Source organism: Hipposideros armiger, unplaced genomic scaffold, assembly GCF_001890085.2.
Source record: "Hipposideros armiger isolate ML-2016 unplaced genomic scaffold, ASM189008v1 scaffold_210, whole genome shotgun sequence".
Classification (NCBI taxonomy): domain Eukaryota; kingdom Metazoa; phylum Chordata; class Mammalia; order Chiroptera; family Hipposideridae; genus Hipposideros; species Hipposideros armiger.
In genome coordinates this window covers 928,903-942,431 of record NW_017731560.1, presented here as the reverse complement: position 1 = coordinate 942,431, position 13,529 = coordinate 928,903, and the positions used below count along the sequence as shown (strand labels likewise).

Here is a 13,529-nt window from a genome sequence, read left to right as displayed (position 1 = left end):
AGCAACATCCTCCACAACTAGACTGACGAACAAAAGGACAGCAACTTGTCTGTTCCCCTTCCCCCAATTCCCCAGCACTGTTCCCATCCCCCCAATAAAAAAATATTGTACAATTTACACAATGGAGTATTTCTCAGCTATAAAGTAGAAGGAAATTGTACCGTTTGCAATGATATGGATGGACCTAGAGAACATTATGTTAAGTGAAATAAGTCAGTCAGAGAAAGACAGATACCATATGATCTCACTTATACGTGGAATCTAAAGAACTGAATAAATGAGTAATGTAAACAGAAATAGTCTCGAAGACACAGAGGAAAAACTGATGGTTGCTGGTTGGAAGGGGGTGGGGATGAAGGAGAAGGGGAAGGGATGAGACAAAACAAATTGGTAACTACAATATGGCGTCAAGGAGAGAAAAGACAGTCTGGGGAATATAATCAATAATGTTGTAAAGATTTTTTAGGGGGCCAGATGGACTCATGTCTTATAAGGGAGACCACTTCATAGACAGTGTAGAGGCCTGACCACAGCACTGTACATCTGAAGCTGCCGTTCAATAATATTATATGTCAACTATAATTTAATACATATATAGTTATGGGATGTGGAGTAGAGTGTGGGAATGGAGTCAATGGAATTGTAATAGATATGTACGATATTGGGGGTGGGGCGGCAGTGGATTGTGGAAAGGGGGTTGTCACTTTGTGAGGGGTGAAAAAGATAACTATTGCATTGTTTTGTACACCTGAAACTAAAAATAATAAAAAAATATATTGTATTGCAGTCCATAGAAAAGAATGAAATTTTACTATTTGTGACAACATGAATGGACCTAAGTATAATGCTAAGTGAATCAAGTCAGAGAAAGACAACTACCATATGATCTCACTTATATATGGAATCTAAACAAAATTAAAAAAAAAAAAAACATCTTGTACAGCAACATTCACAGATGCACTGTTTATAATAGCCAAAAAGTGGAAACAACCCAAATATCCATCAACTGAAGAAAGGAAAACAAAAAACAAAACAAAACAAAACAAAAGGGTATATCTAAACAATGGAATATTATGAAGCCATAAAAAATAATGAAGTCCTGATTCATGCTACCACATGGATAAATGTACCCCTAAAACATTATGCTATGTGAAAGAAGCCAGACACAGAAAGTTATATATGATCCTACTTACGTGCAATGTCCAGAATAAGCAAATCAGCAGAGAAAGAAAGTTGATTAAATGTTGCCAGGGGATGTGGGTAGGAGGGAATTGGTAGTGGCTATTAATAAGTATGGTATTTCTTTTGTGGGATGATGGAAATGTTTTGGAGTTAGATAGTGGTGATGGTTACACAACATTGTGAATATATTAGAAATCACTGTATTGTACAATTTAAAATGGCCATTTTAATGTGAATTTATCTCAATTTTTAAAAAATGCCCTGGGCTGGGGGAGTGGCTCAGTTGGTTAAGAGCTCGCTCCAGAGTTTGAGCTCTGAGCAACAGGGTCCCCAGTTTGATTCACGGCCCGAGCTGAGCTGCCGCTGAGCTGCCAACCGGTGGCATGATGGCTCAGCTAAAAAAAAAATGCCCTAAAAAGGCTATATAGGAGTACATTGTGACTTAATGACAGTCTTAAAAAAAAGGAGGGGGGCGATGGGAATGTGTTGCCAGTTAGTCAAAAGAGCCAAAAAAAAAAGTATGTTTTGGGAAGCTTGGGGAAGAGTTTTAAGGATAAAGTAGTCAAAACCATCCAATGTCCCATTTGTGGATTCCATTCTCACCAGGCATTCTTTTTATTATAATTGGGCTTCTTGAGTACATTTCCTTTAGAAAGAAAATTTGCTGACCAGCGTTTTCTGCTCTTCTTGGCTGTTATATTTTTCATGAAAAAATAATAAATTGGATTGGAATTTTGGTTTGGTTCATAAATGTTTTCTGGTCATCTCACTGAGGCATATCTGACCCTCCCCTTCCTAATTTTAATTCGGATGTGGAGGCTCTTGACACCCTGTACACCTAAAGAATCTGAGATAAATTTTATTACTCAAGGGACTCCTGAGAAAGCAGGGGATTCAAACTGGTCTGGGTTGGCTTTAGAGAGGAAAAGGGAGTGAACTGGGACTTCATAATCTCTAGAGGTTGGGACTAGGGTAGAGCTCCCCATCATGAGCTGTAGATTTGCAAGTTTTAAATTTCCCATTGACAACAAAGGAGAAGGCGCTGGGCTTATCTGCTTGTCCAAAAGGGGCTGGGGGCAATTTATAAATGCTTGAAGATTTTGGAACTTTTAACTTTCCATGTTTGTTATTTTGATCATTCACTGTCTTTTCTTGTAAAGCTTATTTTCAGGGCCAGTGGTAGCAAAGGGAAGTATAGAAGAGAAAGAAGAAACTAGCTCAAACAGAATTGGTAGGATTCAGTGACAGACTGAACTTGCATGTGTGTTAAGCAACTAATGAGACAAGGTTTTAAGTCTGGGTAACTCTTGAGAGAATGACCACTATTGCCACAGAACTTGTGAGAAAAATTGGGACAGGAAACTTTCCTTACCGTTCAGAACACAATATTTAGAAAATGTTTGTGAAAGCAGTATCTTGGCAAATGTTTTTTGTTTGTTTGTTTGTTTTGTTTTGTTTTTGTAACTGTATTTTTCCTTAACATTTTAATAACTATTATAGACATCTATATGACAGAAATAACATGCAAGCAAAACCATATGTTTAAAACAAATTTCGTGCTTTTTTTTCCGGCCCGGTGTACCCTCCGGCTCCGGCGGCCCCTTAGGAGAACGCCAGGGCGAGCGAGAGCGCGGCGCTCCGGGGTCGGCCTGCCCTCCTCCCCTCACCATTGCCTGACCTTCGGCACCTTGCTCGGCTTCCACCTTTTCTCCCCACCCCCCACGTTGAGGCCCCCTCTTGTGGGGGAGGTCTGGAACCGGGAGCGAATTTTGTTACCTCCTTGAACCCCTCCCCCCACCTGGCCCGCGTGTGAGGAGGACCTGGGTCGGCCCACGGGCCGTCTGGGGCCTGGTCCGCCCCACCGGGTGTGTGAAGACGGGGCCCCGGTGCGGCTCGGCCCAAGGGTGAAAGCAGGGGAGGGGCTTGGTCCAGCTCGGCCAGTGCATGAGGACTGGGGACTGGGGCCCCGGCCCGGTGCTGCCGCCACCGCAGCCGCGATGGCCCAGCAGCAGATGACCAGCTCGCAGAAGGCCCTGATGCTGGAGCTGAAATCCCTGCAGGAGGAACCAGTGGAGGGTTTCCGGATCATCCTGGTGGATGAGTCCGACCTCTACAACTGGGAGGTTGCCATCTTCAGACCCCCCCAACACCCTCTACGAAGGCGGCTACTTCAAGGCGCATATTAAGTTTCTTATTGACTACCCAGATTCACCACCTACGTTCAGATTCTTGACCAACATGTGGCACCCCAACATTTATGAGAATGGACATGTATGCATTTCAATTCTTCATCCACCTGTAGATGACCCACAGAGTGGTGACCTGCCCTCCGAGAGGTGGAATCCTACTCAGAATGTCAAGACTATCCTGTTAAGTGTAATCTCATTGCTTAACGAGCCCAACACCTTCTCCCCAGCCAATGTGGATGCTTCAGTTATGTTCAGGAAATGGAGGGACAGTAGAGAAAAAGACAAAGAATATGCTGAAATCATTAGGAAACAAGTTTCAGCCACTAAAGCGGAAGCAGAAAAGGATGGCGTGAAAGTCCCCACGACGCTGGCGGAATACTGCATCAAAACGAAAGTGCCTTCCAATGACAACAGCTCAGGTTTGCTTTATGACGACTTGTACGACGATGACATTGATGATGAAGATGAGGAGAAGAAGATGCCGACTGTTATGATGATGATGATTCTGGGAATGAGGCGTCGCGACGTGCTCCATGGATGCCCCTGTACTGCCCTGCCGTCTCAGGCCAAAGGGAGGGGAGCAAGCGGGGACCTGGCAGTGGCCCCTCAGCAACAACCTATCACGGGGGTAGGGAAACAAGCACAGCTCCTGCTGACTCCCCTATGGATCTCAGTTTGCTCCTTTTTATGGACCTCTTAATGGAGAGAAGGTAATCCTCCACAGTATGTCCGAATTCTTGCATGCTTTACCCTTTCATCACTGTATTGATTTTTTTTTCTTTCGACCCAAACCCCTGCCTCACTTTGTGTCTACAAAGTGTTCACAGCAAAACACGTTTGCTTTGTTTTTAGATTCTTGAAGAATTAGTCTTTCACAAGACGTTTAATGTGTTTAAAGCTGAGAACCCATTGGGAGTTCGTAAGCGCTGTGTATGTTGGGTCGCAAAAGAAAATGGAAAAAAAACCCCCACAAAATCCCACAAAACAAACTTTAAAAAAATATTTTGCCAAGGTTTAGCTGCTCCATTTACATTAGTGTGTGTGCATTTGTTCAGCCCCATGGTGGTAAATTTCGTTTCTTTCCTGTCTTAAGTCTGGGATACAGTGGGCGTCAGGGACTTTGTGGTAAGCCTGATGAAATGTGTTCCTAAGGGCAGAGCCCCTACAGCCTTCAGGAAATCATCCTAACACAGAGGCCTCAGTACTCTGAGGAGAGAAATCATTTTGTTTTTTGAAACCGATTGGGATCTAAAGCCTGAAATAAATATTCATACTTAACATAGAAAAAAAATGCATGAAATTAACCAATCATTTAACTAACCTGACTTTTATTCCTTTTCCTCATCTGGTTTAGGTATTCACTTCTCTGGTATAGTTTTTTTTTTCTTAATTGGTGTCTCTATCCATTTCACACAGGGAGGATTCAGAATTCATGTTTCCATGTGCTCAGATACTGTGCACAGCCCGGATTTTGGAATTACAACCCGGATTGGACAGCAGCCTTGCAGAAGACATCGGCATCAGAGCCGCTGTCCTCGTGTCCAGGGCGAGAATGCCCATGCCTTCGAGAATGGGTAAGGCCGTGCACATGTCCTTACCCGCCCTCCTTAGTCTGTTAGAGAAGAAACCCGGATGTGCGGGGAGGGGGGGAGGGGGAAGAGCTGGGGTCTACCCATGAGGCAGTGCGCGTGATTATAACCGTCGACTGTGGTTCGAAGCGCTCATTCCGCGCTGGGAGTCACTAGAGGCCGCTGCTGTTGCCGTGGCGGCCGTCTGGTGTTTTCGCGCTCCTCCCTTTCCTCCTCTTTCTCCTCCTTAGAGTCCCAGTCTGGCCGATCTGTTCTGCTCACCGTAAGTATCCACCACCCCGCCGGCGCCGCGCGAAAGCGGGCAGAGTTTCTCCTGAGCGGCCGCGGCCGCGGCCGCGGCCGCCTTCTTCTGAGGGAGCTGTGGAGGCCCGGCGGTAAGGAAGGCAGATCGAGGGTCTGGATGCCGTTGTAGGTCGCCGGGATCTCCCGGGGCGCGGGGGAGGGGACGGGCGCGGTGGCGCGATGCCGGGTGGGCCACCATCTTGCGCCAGCCCTGGCGGGGGAGGGAGCTCGGCGGCTTCGTTTGGCGGGCAGCTCAGGCCGTGGCTTCACGGAGCCGCTACCCCTGCCTCCTCATCTCCCGGGGCCTGTGCGTCTGTCTCCTCAGACTGGTTTTGGCTTTTCTTTCTGGAGGCAACGCTCTTGGGTCTTTTGTACGTTCGATACCGATGTTTGGCGAGACCCGCCCACCCCCAAGTCTCTAAAGTCCTAGGAGAAGAGACCAGAGAGGGTTCTGAACTTGCAGGCTTCGGGGACCCGTGGGGCCATCCTTTCTGTCCATGTTCCCCTCACCCAGGGTACTGGTCATGTAGTGCTCACACCCTCGTTCTTGCCAAAGGGACGCTCCTCCGTCATAGAATTTGTGTTCCATTCCGTTATTGTCTAGAGGAGGAGAGCCCTGGGGAGAAACGTAGAGTTAGATACACATTTTTTTTTGAACAGTGAGCTTTGCAGGTTTTATTTAACGGGAAAAAATTATCTCATTCTGAGGTTATAGCCTTCTCTAGACATGAAAGGAGTTCCTTTTAATTCATCTCAAGTTTTAATGCTTTTATTCAGGAGATATCAGAAGGAAATGTCAAGTGTACCAGCTTCTGCAATCACGGGAGATATTCATCCAAAGGATTCTCTTTGTTTGCAAAGAATTTTTAGGTTGTTTGTTTTTTAATATGTGAACTTAAATTTCGCCTTTTTTGTTTTCAGTTTTGGACTGTGAGTTTTAATGTTTTTCAGCACCATTAAACATAAAATTGAACCCAAGATATAGAGTTTTAAACTACAAAAGTCTCAGCATTTGTGAGATGTCCTGCTTTAGGGAGTGAAAACTTGAACTGTCTCCTTAAAGATAAACTTTACCAACCTATGAAGGCACTGGTTTGCTTATAAGATTAAGTTAGGGCTGTATGCCCTTGGTGTTTTAACATCAATATAAATTCTATAATTGCATTTGTATATGTGTATCTTGTGTTTGTATATTCATTGATATCACCCATTTTGAGGTGGGGTATGGGGTGTTGATAGAACTGTTTAGAAGGTAAGGAAACAGCCTCAAGGAAAAAAACTTTACTGAGGTCATAATGGCTAAGAATTGTCAGGACAGGTTCTTAAACCTGAGTCTTCTAACTCTTCACCCAATATACAATCTGCTGTATTGTGCCCCATTTTTTTATGGGAGTGAGGTTGTCAAAAAGAAAAAACAAGGGAAGCTCACCTAAAAAAACGTAAGAAATATTTTTCAATTGCCCTTTTCTTTATATATATTTTTAATTTTTTTAAAAAGATTTTTATTGGGGAATTGGAGGGATGGGAACATCACTGGGGAATTGGGGAAGGGGAACAGACAAGTTGCTGTCATTTTGTTCTTCAGTCTAGATGTTGAGGACGTTGCTTCACTGGCCCAAGTTGGCACCATCATTGCACTCTTCCCCCGCGAGGCACATCAGTCACCAGCTTCTGGACAGCCGCTCACGGCGGCTGCTGGCTACACACGGTAGCTCATGGCAACCCACTGCCACAGGGGCTCCAGCCTACGCCATCGCAGGCGACTCTCAGCAGCCCAGCTCCAGGTTGAGCTGTTGTTCAGCATCTTAGCTGTAGAGGGCAGTGTCACTGGTCCTCATATGTGGGATCCGAACCGGGGCCCTCTGGCATTCCAAGCCAGTTCTTAACCAACGCACCACTCAGCCGGCCCTTTATATTTTTATTTTTAAGGCTTCATGTCTTTTCAACTTTTTAGTATTTAAATAATATTGTTATTATTTCCAAGCATGTTGAAAAGTTGAAGAATAGCCCATTTAAAAAAGTTCTAATGTTGAAGGGCTCCAAATTTCACCTTCCCCTTTTCAACCTATTCAGTTACATTTTCTAGTCCAACCGATTTCTTCAGCCCGGTGTTTTACTACTCAGCATCAGCTTTTTTAGTTGAAGAGGTAAGGGGGAAAAGATATATGATTCTTGCCCTCCTCTTCTCTCCCATTTGTTCTGTTTATTCAGGAGGACGTTTAGAACTACACCAAAATGTTATTTGTTGCTTTTGTTATACTAATTGGACAGGGAAAATACCTGAATGAATAGCAATTTTTGTAAATGGAAAATAATCCATAGTTTTAGTGACAAATAAGATATTGGAAATTTATATTGAAACCATGTTATTTCAGAAGTAACTTTCCAAAGATCAGAAATACTATTTATGATCTATTCACTAATTAAATATATAAGTGATTTTTTTTTTCTGTCTTCCTGCTTCAAGAGCAACTTCAAAATCTTTGGTTTTCAGTCAGGTTGATTTTGTTGTTGTTGTTGTTTTTTTAACATGGTATTATTATTTTTTCAAACATTCAATTTTAAGGAGATTTTTTTTTCATTTTTATTGGGGAATTGGGGGAAGGGGAACAAACAGACAAGTTACTGTCGTTTTGTTCTTCAGTCTAGTTGTGGAGGACGTTGCTTCACTGGCCCAAGTTGGCACCATCATTGCGCTCTTCCCCAGCGAGGCACATCTGTCGCCGGCTTCTGGACGGCCGCTCACGGCGGCTGCTGGCCGCTCACGCTGGCTGCTGGCCACACACGGTAGCCCATGGCAACCCACTGCAAGAGGGGCTGCAGCCCACGCTATCGCCAGTGACTCACGGCAGCCCAGCTCCAGGTCGAACTGTTGTTCAGCATCTTAGCTGTAGAGGGCAGTGTCACTGGCCCTCATATGTGGGATCTGAACCGGGGCTCTCTGGCATCCCAAGCCAGCTCTTAACCAACACGCCACTTGGCCGGCCCCGAGTATTTTTTAATGAATTCATCTATGATGAAATTTATCCAACTAATTTTCTGTTTTTTAGTATTGATAAGAAATAAAAAATCTAAACAAAATTTTTTAACATATTTTCCTATAATAATAATTACATTTATTTCTGATGTTAAAAATAAGAAACAAAGATTAATGTCACTTAGCATTTCAAAATTCAGATGTACTAAAACATAATTTACAGGGTGATTACTCATCTTTACAAAAGAATGCCTTTCAAAGATTATTTGTAATTTAATAATTCATCACATTTCTTCAAGTAACAAATTTTAATGCATTCAGCATTTTATTTACTAAATTTGCGTTCATTCAGAAATGAACCAATTATGGAAAATAGGTAGCATGTATATATCAAGCACATCAAACTCAGATGATAGGCTTTTTGTAGAAGAAAAGGATTAAATGTGTGTACACTTAATTTAACAAATCCACCCTAATAGTAGGTATCTTTATTTTGTAGGGCAGAAAACGAACACCTAACTTGCTACCTTGTCTGGAGTCACATGGTGAGTTTACTGAAGATCGAAATCAGACTTCAAAGACTTATGAATCTTGAGTTTCATCTTCAATATTTGGTGTTAAAGTAACTCATAAAATTGACTGGTGTCATATGTTGGTGCTTAGGTGACTCTACAACTTGATGGACGACAGCAAATCTGATCAACCAAAAAGTAAGTGTTGCTGCTGCAAGTGATAGATAACTAGTATTTGTGGCTGTGTACTTATAACCTTGCTTCATGAGTACAGGTGAGAAAGGTAGAGGTGTGTACATTAAAAAAAATATTTAACCTTTGTTAAAGTAATACATGCTCATAGTAAAAAAGAACAATACACAATAAAAATGTTAGTAAAGTAGAAATGTAGTGTTTCTTCCTCATCTCCAGAGATAATCACTATTATCAGTTTGGTATACATAATCACAAACTTTTATGTATAGACAAAAAAATAAATTATTTCTAAATAAAATCATACTATATATGCTATTATGTGCCTTTCAGTAAGTTTTACTCAGCAGTCTATCTTGAAATATACTGACAGTGGCAGTACCTAGTTAAAAAGAATGACAATATGGTACCAAGACCATGGTATTAACATAGATAGAAATGATTTTCTTTTATTATCAGTATACATGTGTCTCCCTCATTTTTTAAAAGTTGGCATTGCCTGAATTTGCCTAGTTTCTTAGCCCATAGATTATTGTATGTTAAGTACCAACTGCATATCCAGTAGATTACTGTGTGTAGGTGGAAATGCAAAGGAATAAAAAAATAATGTTCTTCACTCTCAAGGAGCTTACTTTAGAGTTAGATGTATGAGTATACAGTTAAAGCACATTAGTAGTGAGCTGTTTGAGGTCATATACAGTAAATCTTGAATTACATGGCATAGACTATCAATACAGTAAGAGGTGGAAGAAAAATGGTCTAATGGTTTATTTAGGAAGTTGCAATTGAACCAAGAGTTGGGAAGAGGCAGAAAATTGACATTTTGTTGAATATCTGCTTGAAGTTAGGTACTTTATATGGCATTTTCCTGAATTTACCTTACCACTTCTATTAGGTAGATATTATACCTATATCAGAAGTGAGGAAACAGATTCAAGTAGTTTCTCCAGAGTCATATGCTTAGAAATGGTGCAGTGGAGATTTGAACTATTCAATTTAATGTCAAGCTCATGCTCTTTCTACTATACTTGAGTAATGTGGAGAGTATAAGGTAAGGAGTAAGGATATTTTAGATGGAAGAAGCAGTACAAATGAGGGCTCCAAGGGACACACCGAGGATCGTTCTTTCAAGACTCAGAATATGCAAATGCTAAACTATGAAGTACTTTTTAATTTTACTTAGCAGTGTGTCTGTGTGTGTGTGTGTGTGTGTGTGTGTGTTTAAGCAGTTTAGAAAAGAAACGGGTCAGTTCATAAAATTGGATATATTTTGGAGAATGGGGAGGTTTTTTGTTTTGTTTTATGGTAGGTAGACTACTAAACATTAACATTATTCTAAGAAATGATTTTGGCCTACCTATATAGAAGGAGAAATTAAATTAAAATTTTCAAAAGAATAGTGCCAATTTGTTAAGGTGTTTATTTTGTATACAATCCCCAAATCATTGTTTTTACATAGTACCTTTTAATTTTGAGTTAAAAGTAGAAATGACATTATTTTAACCTAATAAAATTACCTTTAGAAATTACTGCATTTAAAAGATAAAGATATCATTGTCTTAAAAAATATATCATTGTCTAAACCAGAATGCTAGTTATTATTTTGTTTTATTTTTATTTTTTAGTTCCCCATTCATATCTCATTCCATATATCCAGCACCATTTATACTCATCTCTATTTCTACTGGGGGTGCCAAAAAAATGTATACACATGACTTGATTCATCTTTTGTTATTGGTATATATTGAGTATTGCAGTTTTAATACAGTTTTTTTTCCTTAAAATGTGTATACATTTTTGGCACCCTCTGTATTATTTTAATTTAGGTGCTTCCTCAATACCTTTTTTTTAACCAGAACAATGCATGAGTAGTTTTAAAAAGACAAATAATGTGAAAGGTATAAGTTAAGTTGCATAAGTAGTTTCCTGAAGAGCGAGAGAGAGCGGTCTACACATAGGTGTGCATGTGTTTTGGGCCTATATACTTCGTTTTTTCAAGGTATCCTCTTTCATTGGTGTAGCTGTTTTTCTAATATTTTCATATTTCTAAAATTTGAAAACATACTGCTATCTCTTCAATCATCTGTTTTTGCCATTATCTAATGGTCTTTCTATTAAGCAATATGAAGACTTTAGTTTTCTTACACTTATGCCTCCCTCCAAACATATCCTAATGTAGTTATATCTCAATTTTTGATTAAATCATATTTTATGTCTTTATTATGATGACCATAGTATTGTTTGCTGATGAGCATAATACTGTCGTATTAATATGTTATTGATACATTTACTTTTTCTTTTTTAAATATATCGTTGTTGTTTTTTTTTAATTTGCTAAGTTTTATTAAAAGCTGTAGCAAAGTTATTTCACATCCTTCTGTAGCGTCTCAAGTCGATTTTCTACATAGTGAAACTTGTCAGGTAATCTAACAATTTAGTTTTTAGTGTGTGTGTGTGAGGGGTAGGGATGTCTCCTAGGAGTAATTTTCTCCTGCTCTACTCTGTCTGGTTGGTCTCTAGGTCTATTGAACATTTATTGTCCTGGGACTTTCCTTTGTCTTTGTATTGTGTTAAATGTCATGTTTTCTGCATCCTGTGTCTTCCTCCTTCCTCCTTGTGTCTCATATTTTGGTGGAGTCTTTCTAAGGAAGAAAGGGTGAATGGGATGTAAATTTTGTGTGATGTTGCTGGTCTTTATTCTCATTATTTTTAATTGGGGAATTGTGGGAGGGGAACAGCGCTGGGGAATTGGGGAAGGAGAACAGACAATTTGCTGTCCTTTTGTTCTTCAGTCTAGTTGTGGAGGACATGGCTTCACTAGCCCATGTTGGTATTGTGATCATTGCATTCTTCCCGGCTGAGGCAGGTTGGTTGCCGGCCTCTGGATGGCAGCTTACAACGGCTGCTGGCTACTCATGCTGGCTGCCGGCCACACATGGTAGCTTATGGCAGCCCACTGCAGCAGGAGCTGCAGCCTATGCCATCACCAGCGACTCACGGTAGCCCAGCTCCAGGTCAAGCTGTTGTTCACCATCTTAGCTTTAGAGGGCAGTGTCACTGGCCCTCATGTGGGATCTGAACCAGGGTCCTGCTGCTCAGAGCTGGCGTCCCATGCCAGATCTTAAGCAACGTTCCACTTGGCTGGCCTACTGGTCTTTATTCTTTATGAAAGAATATGTACCTCATGCTTGAGGAAAATCTTGGCTGGGTACAGAATTCTAAACTGAAAATTATTTTTACTAAGCCTTTTGAAAGCAATATTCTAACTTTCTTCTCTCTCTCTCTCTCTGTCTCTCTCTCTCTCTCTCTCTCTCTCTCTCTCTCAGATTTTACAATATTACCTTATCTCGGGCATTCTGAAATTTCACAATATGTCCCTCTACTGTAGATTATTTTCTTAATCATTGTGCTAGGTTCTGGTGAGCCCTTTCAATCTGGAGATTTATGTCCTTTAGAACTGTGAATTTTTCTTGTATTTTTTTCCTTTGATTTTATGCCCTCTCATTTTTCTTTATTCTATTTCAGGAACTTTTATTAAATGTACCTTTGAAATTGATTTTCTAATAATCTTGTCTTCTCTATTTCGTGTACACACACACTTCTAGAAGTCTTTGTTCCATTTATGGGACATTTACTCAACTTTGGCATTTGATTTTGTTTTTTTTACTGAATTTTGGCTATCTTATTTATAATCCTTTTCTGAATGTTACTTTTTGTAGCATTCTTGTTTTATCTCTGTAAAAATGCTAATTATAGTATCTCTAATATTTTCTCCTGCCCTCTATATTATCTCTGTTTTCTTTACATTCCTTTAATCTGTTTTATTGCTTTGGTCTTTCCCATTGGAGGTTTTAGTCATATTTCTGGTGCTAATTAGTTGTCCATCCATATTTAAGAATGAGGCACTAAAATGATTGCTAGGATCTCTGTGTGCTTGGTCAGCACTTGTAGGCTGGTGGTATTCACAGCATGTTCTTTGCTTAGTTTCTTCAGGCGAGAAATGTCTAATCTACTCTGAGATGGAATGCACCTCACTAAATTACCCTGCTTTCATTATAACACTTTATCTCTGCTTTGTGCTGTGCCTGGTTTTCCTCAGTCAGGTTCAGTTTTTCTATTATATTTCCCACCTGTTGCCTCTTATTTTTTTTAAGATTTTATTGGGGAGTTGGGGAAGGGAACATTGTGTTTTTCCAGGACCCATCAGCTCCAAGTCAAGTTGTTGTCCTTTAATCTTAGTTTTGGAGAGCGCAGCTCAGCTCCAAGTCCAGTCACCACTTTCAACCTAGTTGCAGTGGGGCGGGAGTCACAGTCCACCATCCCATACGGGAGTCGAACTGGCAACCTTGTTGTTAAGAGCATGCGCTCTCACCAGCTGAGCCACCTGGCCGCCCATTGGCAGCCCAGCTTGAGCACAGCTCACTAGCCCATGTGGGAATCGAACCGGCGATCCTGTTGTTCAGAGCTCGCACTCTAACCAGCTGAGCCACCTAGCCGGTCCCTCTCACCTGTTGCCTCTTATTCTTAGTTTATCTCCCTTTTGTTAATACAGAATTTTGTGGGATTTTTTTTTCCCAGATAATAGTCAGGTATAATTCTTTTCATA

At 40.9% G+C, this 13,529-nt stretch overlaps 1 protein-coding gene and 1 pseudogene across 6 annotated transcripts in view; both read left to right on the top strand.

The window, feature by feature from the left end:
* The first annotated feature begins 3,179 nt into the window (after nt 1-3,179).
* Nucleotides 3,180-4,949, top strand: LOC109388868 (ubiquitin-conjugating enzyme E2 R2 pseudogene; annotated as a pseudogene).
* Nucleotides 4,950-5,090: 141 nt separating this feature from the next.
* Nucleotides 5,091-13,529, top strand: part of ZNF280C (zinc finger protein 280C) — a 60,141-nt gene continuing 51,702 nt past the window's right edge. For 5 of the 6 annotated variants that reach the window (XM_019653904.1, XM_019653903.1, XM_019653901.1 and 2 more), the window contains exons 1-3: nt 5,091-5,222; nt 8,719-8,764; nt 8,883-8,929. In XM_019653904.1, coding sequence (XP_019509449.1) covers nt 8,899-8,929 — 31 coding nt within the window. In that variant the 5' untranslated portion in view covers nt 5,091-5,222; nt 8,719-8,764; nt 8,883-8,898. The other variant, XM_019653902.1, reaches the window with a different exon arrangement.